General features: G+C 42.2%; 2 protein-coding genes and 1 long non-coding RNA gene across 8 annotated transcripts in view; 2 read left to right on the top strand and 1 right to left on the bottom strand.

The window, feature by feature from the left end:
• Positions 1–422: 422 nt before the first annotated feature.
• Positions 423–2,928, bottom strand: LOC148391000 (uncharacterized). Its single transcript, XR_015861432.1, has 2 exons — positions 2,701–2,928; positions 423–674 (listed from the first exon to the last, which is right to left on the bottom strand). It is a non-coding gene; the product is annotated as an uncharacterized LOC148391000 (long non-coding RNA).
• On the top strand, positions 603–4,656 carry LOC148390999 (SH3 and cysteine-rich domain-containing protein 3-like). 2 transcript variants are annotated; one of them, XM_088390637.1, is made up of 13 exons: positions 603–773; positions 979–1,068; positions 1,171–1,249; positions 2,047–2,203; positions 2,286–2,383; positions 2,510–2,591; positions 2,763–2,860; positions 2,939–2,999; positions 3,176–3,225; positions 3,327–3,430; positions 3,507–3,558; positions 4,057–4,194; positions 4,278–4,656. In XM_088390637.1, exons 2-13 carry the CDS (start codon positions 1,052–1,054, stop codon positions 4,374–4,376), a joined length of 1,035 nt encoding a protein of 344 aa, XP_088246763.1. In that variant the 5' UTR covers positions 603–773; positions 979–1,051; the 3' UTR covers positions 4,377–4,656. The 2 variants fall into 2 exon arrangements, with proteins under 2 accessions (XP_088246763.1, XP_088246762.1); XM_088390636.1 differs by having other exon boundaries at positions 956–1,068.
• Positions 4,657–10,662: 6,006 nt separating this feature from the next.
• The window catches only part of nxph4 (neurexophilin 4), a 52,671-nt gene continuing 43,690 nt past the window's right edge, over positions 10,663–19,643 (top strand). For 4 of the 5 annotated variants that reach the window (XR_015861449.1, XR_015861451.1, XR_015861450.1 and 1 more), the window contains exons 1-2: positions 10,663–10,742; positions 14,510–14,640. The gene's annotated coding sequence lies outside the window, so the exon portion shown is untranslated. The other variant, XM_088390708.1, reaches the window with a different exon arrangement.

Here is a 19,643-nt window from a genome sequence, read left to right as displayed (position 1 = left end):
GTTTGTTTTTAAAAATATAAAAGGTGAAAAATCAAAGAAAAAAAAAGCTTGGTGTGCTTTTGTTACTCTTAATTTTCTGTTGAAATCCTTCCGCCTGTCATCTGCAAGTAGTGTTTGTTGAAGCGGCATGAGAGTCCATTTCATGAAATGAAGCGCCACAGGTAGGTGCCTCCGGGGAAGTTGTTCTCTTTAGTATTCATCCCGGTCAGGCAATCCAGAATCCTCCACGCCAATGGGGAAGTGGGGCATAATTGGAAAAAAAAAAATAATAGTCTGTTTGTTTATACAAGAAAACCATATATTGAGACATTTGCACGGTTATTTTAAAATGATTAATTCTATGAATTTCCTCTTAAGGCTTGTGAGTACAGTGAATTAAAATCAAACTTAATTAAAAATAGTCAATACCATTTAGACACAAATTTAATTTGAGAATTTTTTTTTTCTTTAATGCAATGTAATATGGAGATCATCTTTGCTCATCTTCTTAAAGTAGTGGTTATATTGGTGCCATTGGGGGAGCCGTGCAATTCTTGACCATTCAGCTGGGAAAACTTTTCAAGTGCTCAGCTGTCCCAAAGTGTCACACATGCTCTCGCATGGAAAGCCCGTCCAGTCCAGGGAAGGGAAGGGCTGGACTGGCCATGCAGGCATTTGTCTTCCCAGTCTCCCACCTGTTGGAGCCTCATTTGGAACGTCGGACGTGGGAAAAAACGACCAGAAAGAATCGTGAGGAGAAGAAATGAAGTTTGACATTTGTGGTCAATTACATTGTGCGTATCATTCTTTTCTACCTTTTTTGTCAAATTAGATGTTCGTGGTGTCTCCGGGAAATTCGTGGTGTCGCGTGGCTTAATTTTAATGCAAACATGTTGAAAACAGCTAATTGTGTACCATCAAGATACATTTTTTTTTTACACATCTGAAAAGTAAAACCCATTTTTTGGTACTTCAGAGGCAACTTACAAATACTTCTAGGACCCCGCCTTCTGTGATCTGACCCGAAACCAGCTTCCCAGTGCTTCTTGGACCTAATTGTCAGCTGCCTACCATGGCCAACTGTGACTCGTGAGTACTCACTGGCAACTCTAATTTTCAAATCTGAGGATCTCCCGCGGTGGATTTTTTTTTTGCCACTGGGTGTGATGTTTTGCTACGTGATGATGACAGGTTGGATGACAAGGCCTCTGTTGATATTCATGACAGCCCCCCTCTGCCGGATAATGTGGTGAAAGAGGAGGATAACACGGTAAGTCGTTTAAATTGACATTTGTATGAATGTCACTGGTGGCGTTAGAAGGGGGGCAGCGGGGGCACTGGCCACCCCCTGAAATAAAGTGTTACACCCCCCCACCCTGCATGATATGCAAACTATTTAATTCTTTACATTCTGCTTGATAACACTTCAGTTTTTGTGGTAGATTTTTGGGGTCTTTCAGTGTTGTCTCATTCTTCTCAGAGCACACCCGCCAGAGGCAGAAATTGTGGTGTCATGTCGTGACATGCAGAGGTATTTTTGACATCTGATCACCCCCATACTTTTGGGGAGACGCATCCCTTATGATTCCCACTGGGGCAACACTTTCACAAAGCAAACATCGGTGGGCGGAATGTTCCGAGCCATTGTGGCCACTGATTTTTGGAACGCTGGAAAGAGTTGCCAAGTGACAGCGGCGTAATGTGCAAACGGTCTGCCGTATTAGCGCCGATTGCAGTGCTAATCCTCAACCTGACGAGCGCAGCTAAAGCGCTAATCCTGACAATGATAGAGAGCTCGAGGCCGCTCGCGTGTGAAACCGAAACGTGCGTTGTATTGTGTGCGCGTGTGATCGCTGCATATTTAGAAGCATAGTAAAGCTTTGTTACATTTCATTTTGGGGATTCTGGCGTATGGCAGCCCAGAAGCTATTTTGGGATATAATCCTTTTCAGGTTTCCCCACCTGTGGTTTGTCGGGTTACTTTTTGAACTCATTCTATGACATTAAGCAGAACGTACTGAGGTGACACTTGCTGTCTGGCTGTGTTTAATGTGATCTGTGACGCAGGTCTATTTCATCTACGACGAGGAGGTGGAGGAAGAGGAGCGAGATGAGCCACCTCCGCCAGAGTCCATCAAACCCATCAATGACCGTCCACATAAGTTCAAGGATCACTACTGCAAGAAGGCCAAATTCTGCGACGTGTGCGCTCGCATGATTGTTTGTATGTACGGGGCTAACCCTAACTTAATACGCTCACTTGTTTTATTTTAATTTGTTTACCTTTTATTTCCCCCTGTCTCAAGTAAACAACAAGTTTGCATTGCGTTGCAAGAACTGCAAAACCAGCATCCACCACCAGTGTCAGTCCTACGTGGAGTTCCAGAGATGCTTTGGCAAAATTGTAAGCTTTCTTTTCTTTTATTAAATCTAAACATATATCTCCCAGCTGCTGATTTCCAAGTATTGTGATAATTTTCCATGTCAGCGTATCATGATACTATGAGCAGTCATTGTGTGTTTCTGTCAGCCTCCAGGCTTCAGGAGAGCATACAGTTCTCCTTTGTACAGCAGCCAGCAGAATGCTACTGTCTCCCAACTCTTGCCTTTCTGTGAGTCCAACTAATAAAGTGACACTCTTAAGCATAAGAAACCAAACAAACTATTAAAAAAAAAAAAAAAAAAAAGCTTTTTGTTGTTACCAGTATAATCACTACTTACCTTTCTCCATTCCTCTTATTTGTGTTTTTCTTCTCGCTGGTTGGATGATTTCGGATCGCCAGCGCAGTCGAATCGCACCGACCCCGTGTTTGAAACGCTGCGCATTGGTGTCATTATGGCCAACAAGGAGCGCAAGAAAGGATCAGAGGATAAAAAGAACGTCAGTGTGGATATAGGCAATGTTCTTACAATCCACGTCATTACAGTAATTGCTGTCATGGCGTACTATTTGTTTTAGATGATGATGTTGGAGGACGACGAGTCCCAGCCCAAGCAGCAGGAGAATGGCGCTGAAGGAAGTGAGTCACTAATTATTGTTTCACTTATAAAATAGTCAGTAAAGTTAGAACTGTAGCCTTTTAGCTCTATTGTTAAATTATCGTTATACTATCTTATAATTTACCGTCAAAGTGCAAAATATTGCGATAATGTTTTGCAAATGATCGTTATATCATTTCTTTTGTGTGTGTCGTAGCGAGCTCAGAGGGAGACAAGCGAGGAGACAAAGCTCCCGCAGATGACAAGGTCAGATACACAAGATTAAGACTGAGACTCTAATTAATGAGGTAATCCAGGATGGGACGAAAAGGCAAATGTAATGGCGACAAATTTGTCTTATGTGTTAGAGTAAAAAACCTCAGCCAGGAAAGATCGGCGTATTCAGTCAGTCTCACTACTACTTGGCTCTGTACCGCTTCAAGGCTATTGAGAAAGATGACCTGGACGTTCAGTAAGTAATGTGATGTCCTCACACTTATCATGACTTTGTTGAATGTGTCAACAATGACATTCCGGTTGTTGCATAGCGCCGGCGACCGCATCACAGTGATCGATGACTCCAATGAGGAGTGGTGGAGGGTGAGTACATGTTGCTTTTCAACAACAGAGCCTTACAAGAAAGTCTTGAGATCGATCGTAAAGAAGTCAACTATTTGTGCATCGTGATTAATTGATTGTAACGATTCTTCGAAATTCTAGTTTATACAATAATCCTGTAGGTACGACCAAAGAAGAGTTTCACAACTACTACTATCGTGAATCAGTAAACGACAGTAAAATTAGTCGTTTTTCTCAGAGGATAAAGAATATATATTTGCAAGGGTTATATTGTCTGGCTACATGTGTTGCTGCATCATTTGTGACTCATCGCAAAAAAGGCTGTGGGTGGGCTTCAAGTCAAGGACACCTTTAAAAAGGGAGCCTACTCAGCAAATGATGGCAGGTCACAGTGACACTATGTAGAGTACAAATTTCACGTCATGCCACATATGGTAGCCTCGTCGTGACGCCATTATAAAACAGTCCACTCAGCAATAATGATCCCATGTTGTCGCAGTAAAATTTGTCTCTCATCAGGGGAAGATCTGCGACAGGGCGGGCTTCTTCCCGGCCAACTACATTATCCGAGTGCGGGCCGGCGAGCAAGTGTACAAGGTGACACGCTCCTTTGTTGGCAACAGAGAGATGGGCCAGATTACACTGAAGAAAGACCAGGTGAGAACACACACATTGATAAGTAAGGCCCAAAAAACTGCGTGAGATGCACAAAATTCATTATCTTGTGTGTGTGGGTGCAGATTGTTGTGAAGAAGGGTGATGAGGTGAACGCTTACCTGAAGGTCAGCACGGGACGCAAGCTGGGCTTTTTCCCTGCCAATTTACTGCAGGAGATCTGAAGGTTTTGTTTTTATGGTACAACAGTGGCTCGTCATTTTTAATAATATCACATTCATATAATTTATAATTTGGATTTCAAACAGTCATTGGCGACAACCAACAAGATTAGCACTGATGCTAACGTAGCAGTGGTTTTATCAAATGTACTTTGGTTTGGTCTCTAATGAATGAGACTATAATATTTCTTTGTTTGTTTTAATAACTATAAATAGCATGCAAATGAAGGCGATGGGAATGTGAAGATTATTCTGGATTAAAACTCTGTGATTTATTTAGAGGGATTTTTGGCTCGCCCTTGATCAAAATTATCCGCACAAATTGGCCGCATGCATGAGATGCATTTCAAGGCCTTGCGAGGGATGGGTAGCTAGCTATTTTCTGTGCGCCATCATTGGGAACACCCAAGGGGCCAGTTTGCCACGTCGAGAGGCAAACTGGAATGACGGGAATGGCATCCCACCGGCGCCGCGGGCTAGGATATCACCAAAACAGACAGATGGACGTCAACACCGCGCTTCTCTGCTCTCCATGTCACCCCGTGTCCCGAATCTGTTTTCCTCTTCCTCTCTCTTCTGAGGGAGGGAGAAGTGAGTAGGTGGCCACGGGTCACTTCTGCACCAGGAAACAACCTCCTCCACCTCATACAGCAGGGTCTATCAAACCCGCTTAAGCAGACACATTTCAGGAAGAACATGTCTAAAACGTTGTCAGGCGTGAAATCATCTGAGCATGCCTCACTTGAGCTCAGCTCAGCACCTGAGTGCTTTGCTTTCTTTTTTTGGTGCATTTTGTTTGGGAAAAAAAAAAAATTGGGCGTGTGGAAATGCAGTAGGGTCAATGACCACTCATGTTATAAGTGTCGTTGACTAGTGACTGTACTCTGCTTCTCTCGCCAAACGTCAAGCAGAAAAGACTCGGCTCATCTGAGGAAGGATAAAATGCACAAATTTGCATCATCTCCAAAATGCCAAAATGATTATTTTTACCTAAATAATCATCCCAACAAACAGGATGCATGCAATGTTTTTTTTAGCCAACAGAGGTCTCTCCTGCAACACATTTTGACCAACCCTGGCCCAAAATGCATCAACATGTTATTGCACTGATGCTCAGTCCTAATAATTGAAGACCGGGCGATTACATTTTCACGATACATTAATGTGCAGAGAGAATTGTTTGCTAATTATTATATGCATTCAATGTGTTGAATACATTTAAATGTGAAGGTAATTAAATCACAATATAATGCACCTCTCTGACTTACAGGATCTATCAAGATAAATAGTGTAAGATAAACAGGACATCCCACTCCTCATTTAAGGTGTGGCTGAGCTTTGGACCCTCTCCCAACTGGATCCACCCTGCAATGGCCAACAGTCGATTGCGGGGCACATCCATTCATTTTCCATCATGCTTGTACTCATTAAGTTAGCCGGGAACCAGATTCTATCCCTGGCGAGAGAAGCGGGGTCCACCCTGGGATGAGAACCTACAGACAGACAAGCAGAGAGGGGGAAGCAAACGCTAGCAGATCCTGAGCGCTAGGGAGGTGATGCCGGGAAAATGCTGCAGGCTTGGAACCAATTACGAACCCCACCATACACATGCAAGCACGCGCATACACACACACACACCTTCCTCCTGGGGGCGCAGCCCGGTGACAAGATGAGGGATCATCATCATTACTATTATTTATTTGCTAAGCAGAGGCCGACTCTGGGGCCAATCGTAATAGGATTCACGCATTAACAATGAGCACCTTTTGCTTTTGGGCTTTGGGTAGCGTCCTCCAGGTGAAATTACGTTTGTTAATGCATGGATGATAAAAGCATGCATAGATTTTGGAAGCAGCATCACAATAAATGGCTTTTAATCAATTATGCAGCCCCTATTGTAAGGCCCGCAAACTATCATCAATAATATGTGGCGGCAGCTAGCGACATTGGATGAATAACTTCAGAGCGGAGGGGGAAAAAAATCAATTGTAATTCAAACGCGTGCTCGAGAATCCAAATAAGTGTTACAGATAGCTTTGCGTAGTTGGCCCCAGCATTTGGTACCCCGGCTGCACAGATAGTTGTTGTCGTAGCAGTTTACTTCCCGATTTGGTAATATACAAAAGCACCCCAGTGGTCAACGTTAACTCAAAAATGATCAGTTAGACTTATTTTTCTGTTGGTTCAGAAAAAAACATGATGCAGAAAAAAAACTGATGGGGCACCATTGCTTTTGGAATGCTAAAACGTGACCTAATTTTTTGTTTTTTTAATTCCCACTGTTTATAACAATAGTTGAAAAGCCACCTGGATGCAACAAGAAACAACAAATAGACATAGTGACACCTTGGAGTTTTTCCTTTTGTGATATTTTGCTACGTCAGCAATGTGCACATCCTTTGTCCCCACACAAGGGCGCTTAGCATTGGGGGAGTGTGTTGCCGCGGGTGTGCGATTCAGGTGTTGTGGAAGCGTAACTATACTTAGTCCATAAGTCATGATGCTCTCCATTCCGAAGACACCTTTGGGGCCCCGCATTACAACTAGTGAGACTCCATCACGCCCTGCGCCAAATCGATAATCCCAGGGAGACAGTCGGCGATGGGAGGCGGGAATGGAGAGAATGTGGCCGCGGGACAGAGGGAGAGACAGAGATCGGGGTGGAGGTGGGGAAAGGAGGAACGCGGCCAAGAATGCGAAGATGAAAGATGAGGGATGCTTTTACCCACAAACTCCCAATGGGGCCCTTTGCTGACTGTGTCTTTATCCGGCCGGGGAAAAGCTGGAAAAGAGTGATGAGAAAAAGACAATTTTACCCCAAAATTGTGTTCATGTTTTACCTGAAGTTGTACATTTTACCTGAGATAGAAAGTTAGAAATGTTCTGAGAAATTTCAGGTAAATATACTCATAGTCACGTTACCTGTTTTTAATCTCACGAGAAAGCGATTCGTCGCAATAGTACGACAATATAATTGTACTAATCTGAAAGATATCGTTAATGCAGAAGCATGTATTTTCTTACATTATTTCATACATTTTTATTTTTCAAAATAACCATAAATTAATCGAGATTAGTCTATTTGTAGTATGTATGTATGTATATATTTTTAGTTAAAATTTGCACTCTTATAGGAAAAAAAACAACCAAGTAAAAAAAAAAGTCAGGATATCTCTTCAACTCATAAAAATGAATATTTTTTTGTCTCAAAGTTGCAATCGCATGAACAAAAAGTAATAGTGACAATACTGAAACATTGATTCGCATGATCACCTTTGCGCTCAAAAACAAAACATTTTCTTCTTTTTACAAAAAAAAACAATCTCATCTTTTGTATTTTTATGGTCAGCGCTCATCTTCTTTATTTCTCAAAAGCTGTCAGGTGACTGTCTTGAATTAAAAACTGTTATTGCCGCACCCTGTCGATGCAGCTCCTTTACAAATTTCTCTCTATTTCTAAAGCTGCACCTCATCCGCCTCTCCACCATTGTTGTTGTTGTTGTTGTTTTTTTTTGAGTGATGAGCAGCTGATGGCGAGCGCCGGCGATGACAGATGGACGTGACAGGCAGATGGTTTGCGCCCGTCTCTTTAATCACACAAAGTCAGTCGGCCGAGACGCGTCGCCTCCGTCCTGTCAGCACGACACAAAGCGGAGACAAATTCGTCACACTCACCGCGCATTCCGCAGCCAAAAAATGGCAAACGTATTGTTTTTGATGAATGTCGGCTGTTGACCAACTGCTGGCTCGGCAGGAAGTCGAATTTTTAATCTCAAGTGTTTGGCGCGCTAAGAATGGCCGCAGCGGGACAAAGGTCAGATTGTTGCATTAAGGCCAATTATTTAACTTTTTGCCATGTATTTGTACAAAACGTCAGTTTGATTCATCAGTAGCTTGAATAAACCAAATGCCTCACCTCTAATAAACGCCTCCTTATTTCCTTCAGAGTAGACAAGTACACAAGGACACACACACACACACGCAGACAGCAGCCAATGAAGATGCCTGTGCGATACACAGACAACTAATTAACACCTAAATGACTAACTCAGCGGAATAAACTGGCAATAGTCAGATAAGGTGTGGGGTGACAACACACGCACGCCAACACACACACTCTCACGTGCACGTAAATACACAGAACCGTTTCATCTGGTGTTGCAGTGGTAGATGAGGCGAGTGATAAGATGACATCAGTCTTCCCGGTGCCTCAGTCTCAAGGTCAAATTGACTTCGAATTAATTAAATGTCAATTAACGTCCTAATTGTCTCTCTCTCTCTCCCTAACTTCCTCACGAACTCTCTTGCTCTGACTGGAAGTGTCCAGCAACTCCAAGAGTTGGTAGAGAATGAAAAGTGGAAATGTGGTAGGGAAATAATACGTTGGAAAATGGAAGTAGTGAGTAAAGAAAGCGCTGGAGGGTGTCCAGGTCAGGCTGATGAAATGGCCGCACACAGGCACCTGCTTGCTAATAGTTGGCCCTCAGGCTTGTCTCAGTGCATTCGTGATGGCACGCGCCTTTTGACCGAGCGGCCCGCCAATGTTTGAAGTCAAAACCTTATTTATTTTCTATTAATAAAGATTTTTGTAACTTTATTGGCTTTTCTTTTGAACAGTCTTACCTTATTTTACTTCAAAAATGGTTGTACTTGTATTTTCTTTGAATTTCTTTGATTTAAGGAAAATGTCATTTTCTTTCTTAATTGAGATGGAGTGATGTTTGCAATTTTTTAAATTCCAGGCTCAAACAGCAAAATCTGCATCTTTATCCAGATTTGCATCCCAACCTAATGGCTTCTTCTCGTTCCCTGTCCAGCAACTTTCTGGATGAGTGTATCTCATTGTATTGGCTTATTGATACAAGGCATGTCTTTAAAGAATAACGGTGTTGTCCAATCACACGCTTACAAGAGCATTACAATTAAGCGTATAACGGCCTGAGCACGGTATTGACCTCCTTCCGCCCCGTGATGCAACATCTGTGTCACATTTGCAGCCTCGGGACTATACTTTTTTTTTTTTTTTTTGCGCCACGGGCAATTCACTAGTGCATTTTATTTCAGGGTATGTATTTCAGATAGTCTTGTCTTTAATAGAGGCAGTCCACCATTGCATGTTGAGGATAGTGGGAATGTAATTTCGATCTCTTTGTGTGTCTTGGCATGTAAAGAAATTGACAAAAAAGCAGACTTTGACTTTAACTTTGATTTGAAACAACTACTTTGCTTTGCCTTATGCCGGCGTAAGCTTGTTAGCGTAATGCTAACAATGCCAATGTTTTTTTTACCACATTGCAGAAATAATGAAGTTAAAAAAAAGACTATAAAATGGATTGCCTGCCACATAAGATAGTTTAGGCCTCATTATTTCATGGTGAGACCATTGTGGCACACAATGATGAAGCTAAAATAAGCATCAAATTAACAGGACGGCAGGATGACACGCGGTCTTTCTTCTCCACTGCCGGTTCACGGCTGCTTGTACAGCAGAATGATCCTTTAGCGCAAATCCATTTCAATTAGCTGATTTATCTGCGAGCTCGTAATTGATTCCAGAGACTCTCGCTTACAGAGACTGCCGACGGCATCTGTACTTAAGCTTTTTCTATCTTTCACTTTTTAATTGTTTTTCCTCTTTTCTCCCAATTCATCTCTTGACCACGTGGTGTCTTTTTTTTTAGTCATTTGTCTGTTTTAGAGTCCATGTGGCGTCCTAATGGAGCCACTGAAAGTGTGTGAGAAGGTGGATGCACAAAAAGCTGAATGATGACCACATAAATGGGCAGGTGAATGAATTGCTGGATGGGTGCTCAGATGGATGCGTTGATGGACTGATTATCTGAAAGATGGAAGACGGGCGGACAAATGGTAGCGCCGAATGGGCCGATTGTCGCCGAGACCAACTGATGAATAAATGGGAAGAGCGAAGGGTAGGGATTGATAGGCTGGCCCACCTGTACCCTCAGCCTACTATATGAGAGCACATACTCTTCTGTAATGAGGGTAATGGGGCTTAAAATAAACTCACACGCAGCTCTCATTTCTGCCTTTCCTGGTTTCAGCCAACTGAGATGTCACCTCGGTTTGGATACTTCACATATGTGCACCACTGTTTGACTCCATGCAGGAAACTAAATTAGGGTGCTTGCAATAATTACACAAATTGTGATTTATATTTGTATTTTTGATATTTGCAATAATCAGACCATAAGGGCCAACAATTGTAAGTGCTCTTTTTTTTTTTTTTTTTAACACCCCCCCTCATGAAGGTGTGTTGAAAATGAGAGGGGGCGGGTCTACCTGAGTGGGCGCGGCACGTCTTGCAATTTGGCATCATGTGTGAGGAGAACCTTAATGCAGCTCCTGCTGGTAGGCAATTCTTGTTGTTTTAAAACTGCTGTTTGGACGCAATATCCGGGTGACACTCATTGATATACAGCACAGTGCCTAACAACTCGTTTGCACTTTGCAGTAAATGTTGTTGCTGCCTATTTTGCAATAGATGGAACTGGTGAGTCAGTTGAATTGTTTGTATTAGCATGCAAGCCGTAGCCTGTAGTTACTAACCATTGTTGTCAGAAATGAAAGTTGGACAGTAGTTGCTTTAGTGCTGCAACACTTGTCAAGTATTTTGTTTATCTGTGAATGGATAATGAATTTTTCAAATAATTGTGGCTGATGGCCATTGAATTTTAGCACTGTGATTTGCAGTTTAAATTGAAGTGATCGTTTTTGTACTGGTTCATGAGTTTACCTGCTGATTAATAAATATTTTAGGAGTGGAATTAGGTTGTGCATTGAATTTGTCTCGTTTTATTTTTATTTTATTTTTAATTGATTACATTTTTTTAAAGGGACAGTGCATGTTAATAAACATTTGCATGCAAATATGCAAGATTTTAGCTAGTTTTCATCTGCACTACCTTGGCAGATTGAAGTTGCAGTTTGAGTATAAAACCAAGTGAATTTAATTGCAAATGTCACATGACCATGAGCCAGCCATGTTCGTAATGCAAGCCGAGGGCATTTTGATGTCAATTTCAGTAGGGGGCAATGCAGGATAAAATGTCTGCCCTCTGAAAGAGGAAAACAGTTGGATTAATCTTCTTAATTCAAATTTTATGAATGCAATATTATTCAAAATGCAATATTCTAGGTTAGACTAGTGAGGACGGATATAACATATTGCTGATAAAATTTTGAATTAAGTTGCTTTTTAATTTTAGCTTGTCACACCAAGGAATTCAGCCACAGTATGGCGTGTCTGAATTGGTTTTATTGGTGAATCCAATCCCTCATTAAAATGCCACTTAAAACATTGTCTGTGGAATTAATAAAGATTTTATGCGCCATCATTTCCAATGGGAAGAGAACAAGTTTACAGTTGTTGCAGGAAATGGTGTCAAGTGACCTCTTGTTGAAATTAGGTTTGCGATACTTGAATTTGAGCATGAATGTGATAGTATTTGACGCATTTGCCGATTTCTTCGGTGTGTTTTCTAGACTTTCCCCACAACTCTTCTCGCCTTCTGCTTTTTTTTTTGTCTGGATGACTTTCAGTAGTTTCTGTGTGCGTGTGAGATGGAAGTTGACACGTCATTTTGAAGGAGCGTACAAGTGACACGGGACGAGGGAGAGAGCGAGAGCGAGACTGATGGGTATTGACGGTATTGTTTCAAGTCTTTGTCCTTAGGTAAATCAGTTGAATGACAGAATGGTGCCAGCGATCAACAAATGGCCTCCAGAGGATATGGCGGGTATCTCCGACACAAATTTGGGAGATGCTCAGTCAGGCTCCTGTAGTTGTCTGCAAGACTGAGCAGCTTGGAATGCTCTTTTTTTGTCTGTTTTCAAGGCCATCTTGTTTTATGGACGTTCTTCAACTCAAGATTTATTATTCCGTTTTTGCAAATGAAAAGTTGTCTTCTCTGTGACTGATTCTAAAAACACTGCCCAAAAAAATCGGCTGATATTTGCCATTTTTTTAACTCATTAACCCTCAAAATTGCTTACATTGGCCATGAAAGAAACCAGCTGTGTTCACTCCCACAACGGCGCAAACACTCCTTTCTAGCTGAAAAGACCAAAACAAGAAAACTCTTTCGCTAGGCAAAATGTACCCATCGTTTGTTTATCTTTGAAATACACAACATCTTTTATGACACCGGTCTTGGAACTTTTCAGGCACAACTCTTTAATATCCATGCTGCTTCACCACGTCTAAAGTTAAAGCCAATACTGTATTGTTATTTAAAAGAGCCAGTGTCCTACTTTCACACTCTCACTCTGTCTTTATTATATTCCATATTACTCCTGCATTGCAATCAGAAAGAATGATGGAATTCTCCTGATTGAATCCTGATGCTAGAGATACAGTTTGATGGACAGCAAGGCCACATGCTCTGTAATTGCATTAATCGCCGTTAGGCCACTATGCTAGCGTACATCTCAATGTCTCGGGTCATCTGGTGCAACCGCCTGCTAGCCAGCTTGCTTCACTCATAACTCAAGTGGATTCAAAATAAAGTCTGAAGCCAATACATTAACCTCAGTGTCATGTGATTACAGTGGCTCTTAATTGGCATATGTAATGGAAATCTACCAGATGTTACCAGATAACCACATCTATGGCTTACTGTTAATTTCGGCCGTTTTTAAAGTTCGTCTTGATTTTAGTCCCGTTTTAATTGCATTTTTAGTTTAGAATTATGACAATTAATATTCATTGAGACGCCTACAACTGTATAATGTTTTCTAGATTAACAGTAGAATTTCATTTCTCCAAATGAATTGAATGGGATCAATACTCCATAGCTGCATGTGGAAAAATCGATCGACTTTAATAGAACTGTTGTGCGTGCGTGTGTGTATGTACTTGAATCACAATGGCTCATTTAAGACTGTTTTCACAGCTTGGCAAAAAAGGAAAACACACCACAGTAATGTAGCTTTATTGTTTTTCCAATCGCAAAAGTGGGACAATTGTTGTTCTTCTCTTGTATGGATTGTGTAATTGAATCAGCAATGGAAGCGACAACCCAATGGGAGCCTGACTAAATTGACTGGACTAGTTTGACTACATGATCTCATTTTCTCAAAGGTACAAAAACACTATCTTACCGCATCCCTACCTCACCTATGAAATAAATGTATCAACTTTATTTCCAACTTGGAAGAAGCTATTACTTTTTGCCGCAATGGTCTCCACTTCTGCCAAGGAATGCAAATTTGGCTTTTTGGAATCGACCAAAAAGCGCAGGAGCAGCATGTTCACCTGGGCCATCAGCACCAGTGTATCTTTGCAAGTCGGCCATCAGCTAGAATGGATTGTACCTAATTTCCAATAAGGTGCTTAAGAGCAAGCCCTAATCACACCTTTAATTAGAATCCGCTGGTCATTAGGAAGAGATAATTCCATGAAAAATACTACCTCTCTCGCTCTCTCTGGGAGCTCAACAGTGTCAGATGGACCAAGGCTCTTATCACATCAATTCTTCTCGCAACCGATCGTGCGCCACGGGAACTTCCTATCGAATGACACGCAGTTGTTATTGCTGTTACTGTTAAAACTTATAGTTGGTGATTGTTCTTGTGTACTTGTTTTTCTGGTTTTTCATGATGTTGAGGTTGTTTTGATATTTGTAATTGATTATTGGCGTTGATTGGATTTCATTTCAAGGTTTTATTTTGCACATTTGAAAAAAGTCAGGGTCTTACAGTGACATAAGGTTTACCAAATTGAGTCCCCAACTCTGTAAAATGTTTCAAATCAGACAAGAGCAGAGCAAGAAATTCGCTCGATTGTACTTTGGGGGTTGAACCGCACCTCGCTGCATAAATCCAATAACAAAATGTTTTTTTTTTTCCGGCTTGTTTTATATCGTTGAATTGTTTTGTATGGATGTGTCAGTCATCCAAACACAAAAGCGGCTCGGGTGCTGATACATGCAACACAGCCACTCTGATAAGCGTCCGATTCTCCGTGTCTGTTATGTGTTATCTGCAATGTCTCTTTTGTCACTTGGTTCATTGTACGTCGTGTTTTCCAACTTACGTGTCTTCCGATTCCATCGGAGCACGCGTGAATGGATATATGGTGGCGCTTGCTTAATAATGTCCTGACCGTTTCATTACAGTAATCGTGGCCTGGATCGGCAGCGGTGGCAGGATGACTTAGAGCTGAGGGCAGCGCCTCATTAACTCTGCGTGACCAACGAGCGACGCCCTCAAGACACATCGGAATTGCCTCCAACCGGCCACAGCCAAAGTAAAGATTGTGTTCCTTTTCTTTGAATCACATTTCAGAACATTGTGTGGCTGCTATTGGTTCAATATGAGGCGTGATAGTGGGAGATCAACCTGATTGTACCTGCGTACAATTTGAGGTTTATTTTTGCCTGTAGATGCTACAAAGTTGTCAGTTCAGCTGCCTTAAAGACAATAATTGCAACATAAATAAAAAAATAATAATACCGGAAGACAAAATTAGCTTACTGACACAATTTTACAATAATAAAAAAAAAAAAACCATATTACTAAATATTTAATTTGTAACAATGCAAGTCAAAATTGGACTTCAACCACTAGAGTTCAATGTTAAAATCGCCCCTCAGTTGGAGCCCGCAGAACTTGCCGCCTCATGGCTGACACTAATGGGAAGCATGCTGTCACGCAAGTGGGCGCCTTTAAATGGAGGAGAGGGGAGGTCATTTTTTTTTTCCCGTGCGTAAACAAAACTTCAGCAACCCGCTGGGCACTTAAGACGCAGCATCACTAAGAACACTTTGCAGCCCGGGATGAGTAATGTGGCGGCACGGCCTGGCGGTTATCCAATCATCAGTGTGAGCTTTGAGGTGAGACGGCAACAGATGCTATCTCGCTTTGTTTTCTTCCTGTTGCACACATTGTCACATTTACACTCGTAGTTAGCGACAACGGCTAGGAATAAGGTTCTACTTTTAATTTCTGAACTGCACAAGTGACCCTATCTTATCTTTTTTTTTTACCCCCAACTTGCTCGCAATCAGTTCCTGATGGTAATTAATGAGGTGATTAATTGCTGAATTGATCCGCTGATCGATTTAAAAAAAAAAAAAAGAACAGGAGTGTAATCACTGAGATATTTAAGCGCTTTAATTGGATTCTCGTATCCATTTTGCTGAGGATGTAGTATTAAATATGCAACCGTGTAATTGTCAACAAATTGAATTCACAAGAATTTACTAAGAAGATAAATAAAGTGAGGCTCTTCAGACACCAATGATTTCATGTCCAAGTGGAAGGTTGGGTGGAGTTGAAGGGAGGGGGAGACGGCGGCGCTGGTCCGAGTGGATGCCGGGTGCTGCAAAAGGTGACCCTGAGATCCAGGCGGCCTTGTTCATTTCGACAGGCTGCGAGCACGCCGCTGACAGCCAGTCGCCGAGTAGAGGCGAACCCCAGGGGAGACGTAATGGAAAGAATTTAGATGAACGATCTACACAGTACGGAACGCCGTCGTGCTGATAATCTGCTCGGGAGGTAAACCCACATTTGGACCAGCACCAAATTGCCATCCATATCCCAGAACAAAGAGAAATGTTATAAAATGTAAAATTATTTTAAAGAGATAAAATTCTTAATGCGTAAATTGAATGCACAGTGCAATAAAACTTTTCTATTATGGCCTTCTCACAAAGAGAAAAGAATTCACATACTTATTATTCTATAATTGGAAAAAGTTGGCAAGAAGAAATCTTTATGTCCATCTGGTACAATATCAAGCTGCTACACCTCATCATATTGTAACAATCGAAGCATGTTATTGATAAAATGCAATCTGGGAGGGAAAACTACTGAGAGAAGATCCTAACTTTCAAATTCTACATGCCACAATTGAGCCCATGTGGAACACAGTCACACCAGAAAGAAATTGAGTGAACAGATTGGAAAAAGGACAAGCTTGACCAAGCAGCTGCATGCTGTATTTTCGAGAAGACCCCATCTAAATTTAAAGAACTCTTTTGAGTGATGTCTAATGCACGCTTAGGCCACACACAGTTGGCGGGATTGTTCATTTCAAGGCTAATTAGTACACAATCTACACGGACAGAATAGCCTACTCCCGAGAACAGTAAACAAACACAGTGCAGCTCTTGACCTTGACCTTTCAGCATGCTTTTGACAGTACGGCAATTTTTCCTCTTAGAACTGCTGGGTTAATAATTGGACTGGTTCAGGTAGCCAACCCAACTTTGGGTTGCAAAAAAACAAACAAACAATCGTTGGGTTGTTATGGGCAAAACAACCCAACTTCCTGGGTCGGTCATATTATTGAGCCCAAATTGGCTGAAAAACATTTCTACAGGTCTTGTTAACTCAACGAACCTAAATATCCATGCTTGAAAGTGTTTAAATAACATAGTGACGTAGTGAACAGATGTTCCCCCGTCTGGCAATTTGCTGTCTCCAGGCGGTGTTTGTCCACCCCCGCCCTCACTCCCATTAGAGAGCACCCATCACAGCTCCTGCAAAACTTTTACTTGGCAGCTGCCACGTCATGCCAATTGCACACCTTCCAGCACCAGGCACCAGTCAGACACATGTACTCTACATTATTTTATTTTTTTTACAGCTGAATGCCGATGCTTAAATAAATGGCTTCACAAATGCTGGGTACCCATGGCAGTTGGGTCAATGAAGGCCACTGGAGAGTATTGCAGGAAAAAATAATCATTGCAGCAAGATGCAGATTAGGTTCATTGAAGACTCTCCATTGTCCATTGGTGAAAATGTGCATGGGAATGTTGTTTATCTTTAATGCTCGCTATTTGTTATATGAAAGATGGAATCACAGCTGTGGAGCCTTCTCTGCATGATTGCGGAAGAAGGTCCAACCTCCACCTCCAGGTCTCGGGTAGACCTTGTTTCTTTTGCCAAAACTCACTTGAGATAGGCTCCAGCTCACTTGCGACCCAGCCATTGGCTGGCACCCAGTCCAGTGCTCTCCCCAGCTCCACTAAACAAAGGTCTGCTCTAGCTCAGACATGGCACCGTCATGGTCTGGTGATGGCCTCAGGGTGCTCCTCAACGACTGCTAGACTCCAATTCAACCATAATGAGGACAAGCGCTATGGCAAATAGCTTGATGGCTTACTTCCCACATTTATAGAGATTTTCTAATCAAGAGCGTGCAGCTTTCTTTGTAAAACGAAGCAGGTCTATAGTATGCTATGCAATTACTTCCATTCCGAAAAAGTTTCGCGAAAAGGTCACTTGTGTCCTCCTCGAAATGGAAATCCTTAAGGAGGAGATTTTCTAGCCTTTTGTAACCTTTACACAAGATATTCCAGCGACTTGACACATTGTGCGCGACGGAGGCTCCTCGCAGATCTATACTCAACAGTGTGCGTTTGTGTGTGGGTAATCAATAGCATCTGGGCATTTGTCTTGTCTAATCACCTGGTCACACCAATTGATCAGGACAGCTGGGGTCAGATGAGCACGACCAATTACCAATCACAATCAGTGAGACATTTTTAATTGTGTGCCGAGTGGAGGGCCCGAAGCACCTTGCACTCCTCGGCCGCATGTCGTAATTGAGATGCGGACGGATGGAGGTCAGCCTGTTTGCGTGTGTGACAGCGAGAGTCAAATGGTCCTTCCCCCCCAAGGGGGGGAGGGGGGGGGTGGTCCACATAGACCCCTCGGCCCTCCTTACAACTCCAATTTGCGCCTCACTTAGTCGCGGCACACAAGTGAGCGGGCTGTCGCTGCGTTGTGAGACTTGTGGATGTGTTCAGGTGACATCGTAACTAAGTCTGCTGCAATCAATTAGACTGAAGAGACCAGAGCAGGGGGGAGATATGGGGAGGGGACTGCAGAGATGGAGGAGGCTCTTTGCAACCAGATCACTGATAAGCTGCCACACACCAAGCGCAGACTGCATCTTGCGTCATGTAAATGTTTGTCGGGAGAGGTCACGTGACGTAAGCCGGCTTTTCGATTGAAGATACTCTCGCTCATTTATCTTGACCAAGTTTGTTTGTTAATAAGCGAGATTACACATAAATGACTATTGATTCCCACTAAGCTTTTTGTAGAGTGTTTGTGTGGGCTCATTAAGGATTGGTGCAGATCCAGGCATTTTCTTCTTTCACACTGCCAGATTGGACATTTATCAACATTTTCTTTAATTTCTCCATGAATAATGCAAATGACAACACTAGTAAAAGAAGGAGGTTGGTGTCTGTGAACATCTGGAAACTTAAGTATGACAATAAAGAAATGAGTTTGGGGCAGACCTCTTTTCAATGGCGCAGTGTTGTGCTCCCATACTTTTCCCTCAGTGCTTCTTTTTCAGGCTTTCTCCACAGTCTTGCTTGTCTTAAGACATGTCTGATTTTCATTTGACTGCTGAAAAATGAAATTCTTGACTTGCGCCGATGGACCTAAGATGGCACGCACACAAATGCGCACACACGTGTACACACCAAAACAAATGGTACCACGCACATCAATTAATAGACTAATTCATACAAAGTAAAACAAATATATTCAAATGCACAAAACTAAATGCACGCAAAAAAGAAACACAAACAGGCAAACTATAACTTGCACAAAAGCAAATGTCCGCCAACAAAAACACAAGCAATAAGACCAACGTAGACACACAAACACATAAAACCAAAAGTATGCAAACACACACACACACACACACGCAGACACGCGTGTAGGACATTTCCAGTGCAGTGTCTGTTTGCCATTCGCTTAAATCTGAAGCGAATGTTGTTTTCATTGTTGTGTGTTTTCTCAACAAAAGGCTTGATTAAATTGGCATGATAGCGCTCTGACATAAAAATCTATACCAAAGGTCCATGAGAAGGACACAGACCCCGGAGGGCTCCTTTGACTCTTTCTCTAGTTGAGGAGCATTTATCCTTCTCCTCGTCCTCTTTGCGTCTCAAATCCGCCCCCCTGGGCTTTTAAATATTGAAGCTGAATTTTTTTGCAAACCCACCCAGGTGTGATGACATATTACAAGACTTCTGCTCAGTAAACAAATATTGTTACGAACGAGCGGTGTTTATAATATAAAAGTTGACATTTTAATGCATATCGGGCCTCTAATGGATGTTCCATCACCATCAGGCCCCCCGATATAGATGGATCGTGCCTTTTGTGTTTGGGACAGGGCCTCATCAATCTCACCGACCGCCGCCCCTGCAACAGGAAAAGAAAAAAAAGAGAGGAAAGCAAATTGCTGTATTTTAATTAATGCACTGCCTCGCCTCT

Source organism: Syngnathus floridae, chromosome 11 (assembly GCF_059516105.1).
Source record: "Syngnathus floridae isolate MCC-2025c chromosome 11, RoL_Sflo_1.0, whole genome shotgun sequence".
Classification (NCBI taxonomy): Eukaryota; Metazoa; Chordata; class Actinopteri; order Syngnathiformes; family Syngnathidae; genus Syngnathus; species Syngnathus floridae.
The sequence above is the reverse complement of the archived record's forward strand: the minus strand, read 5'-3'. Positions and strand labels throughout refer to the sequence as shown.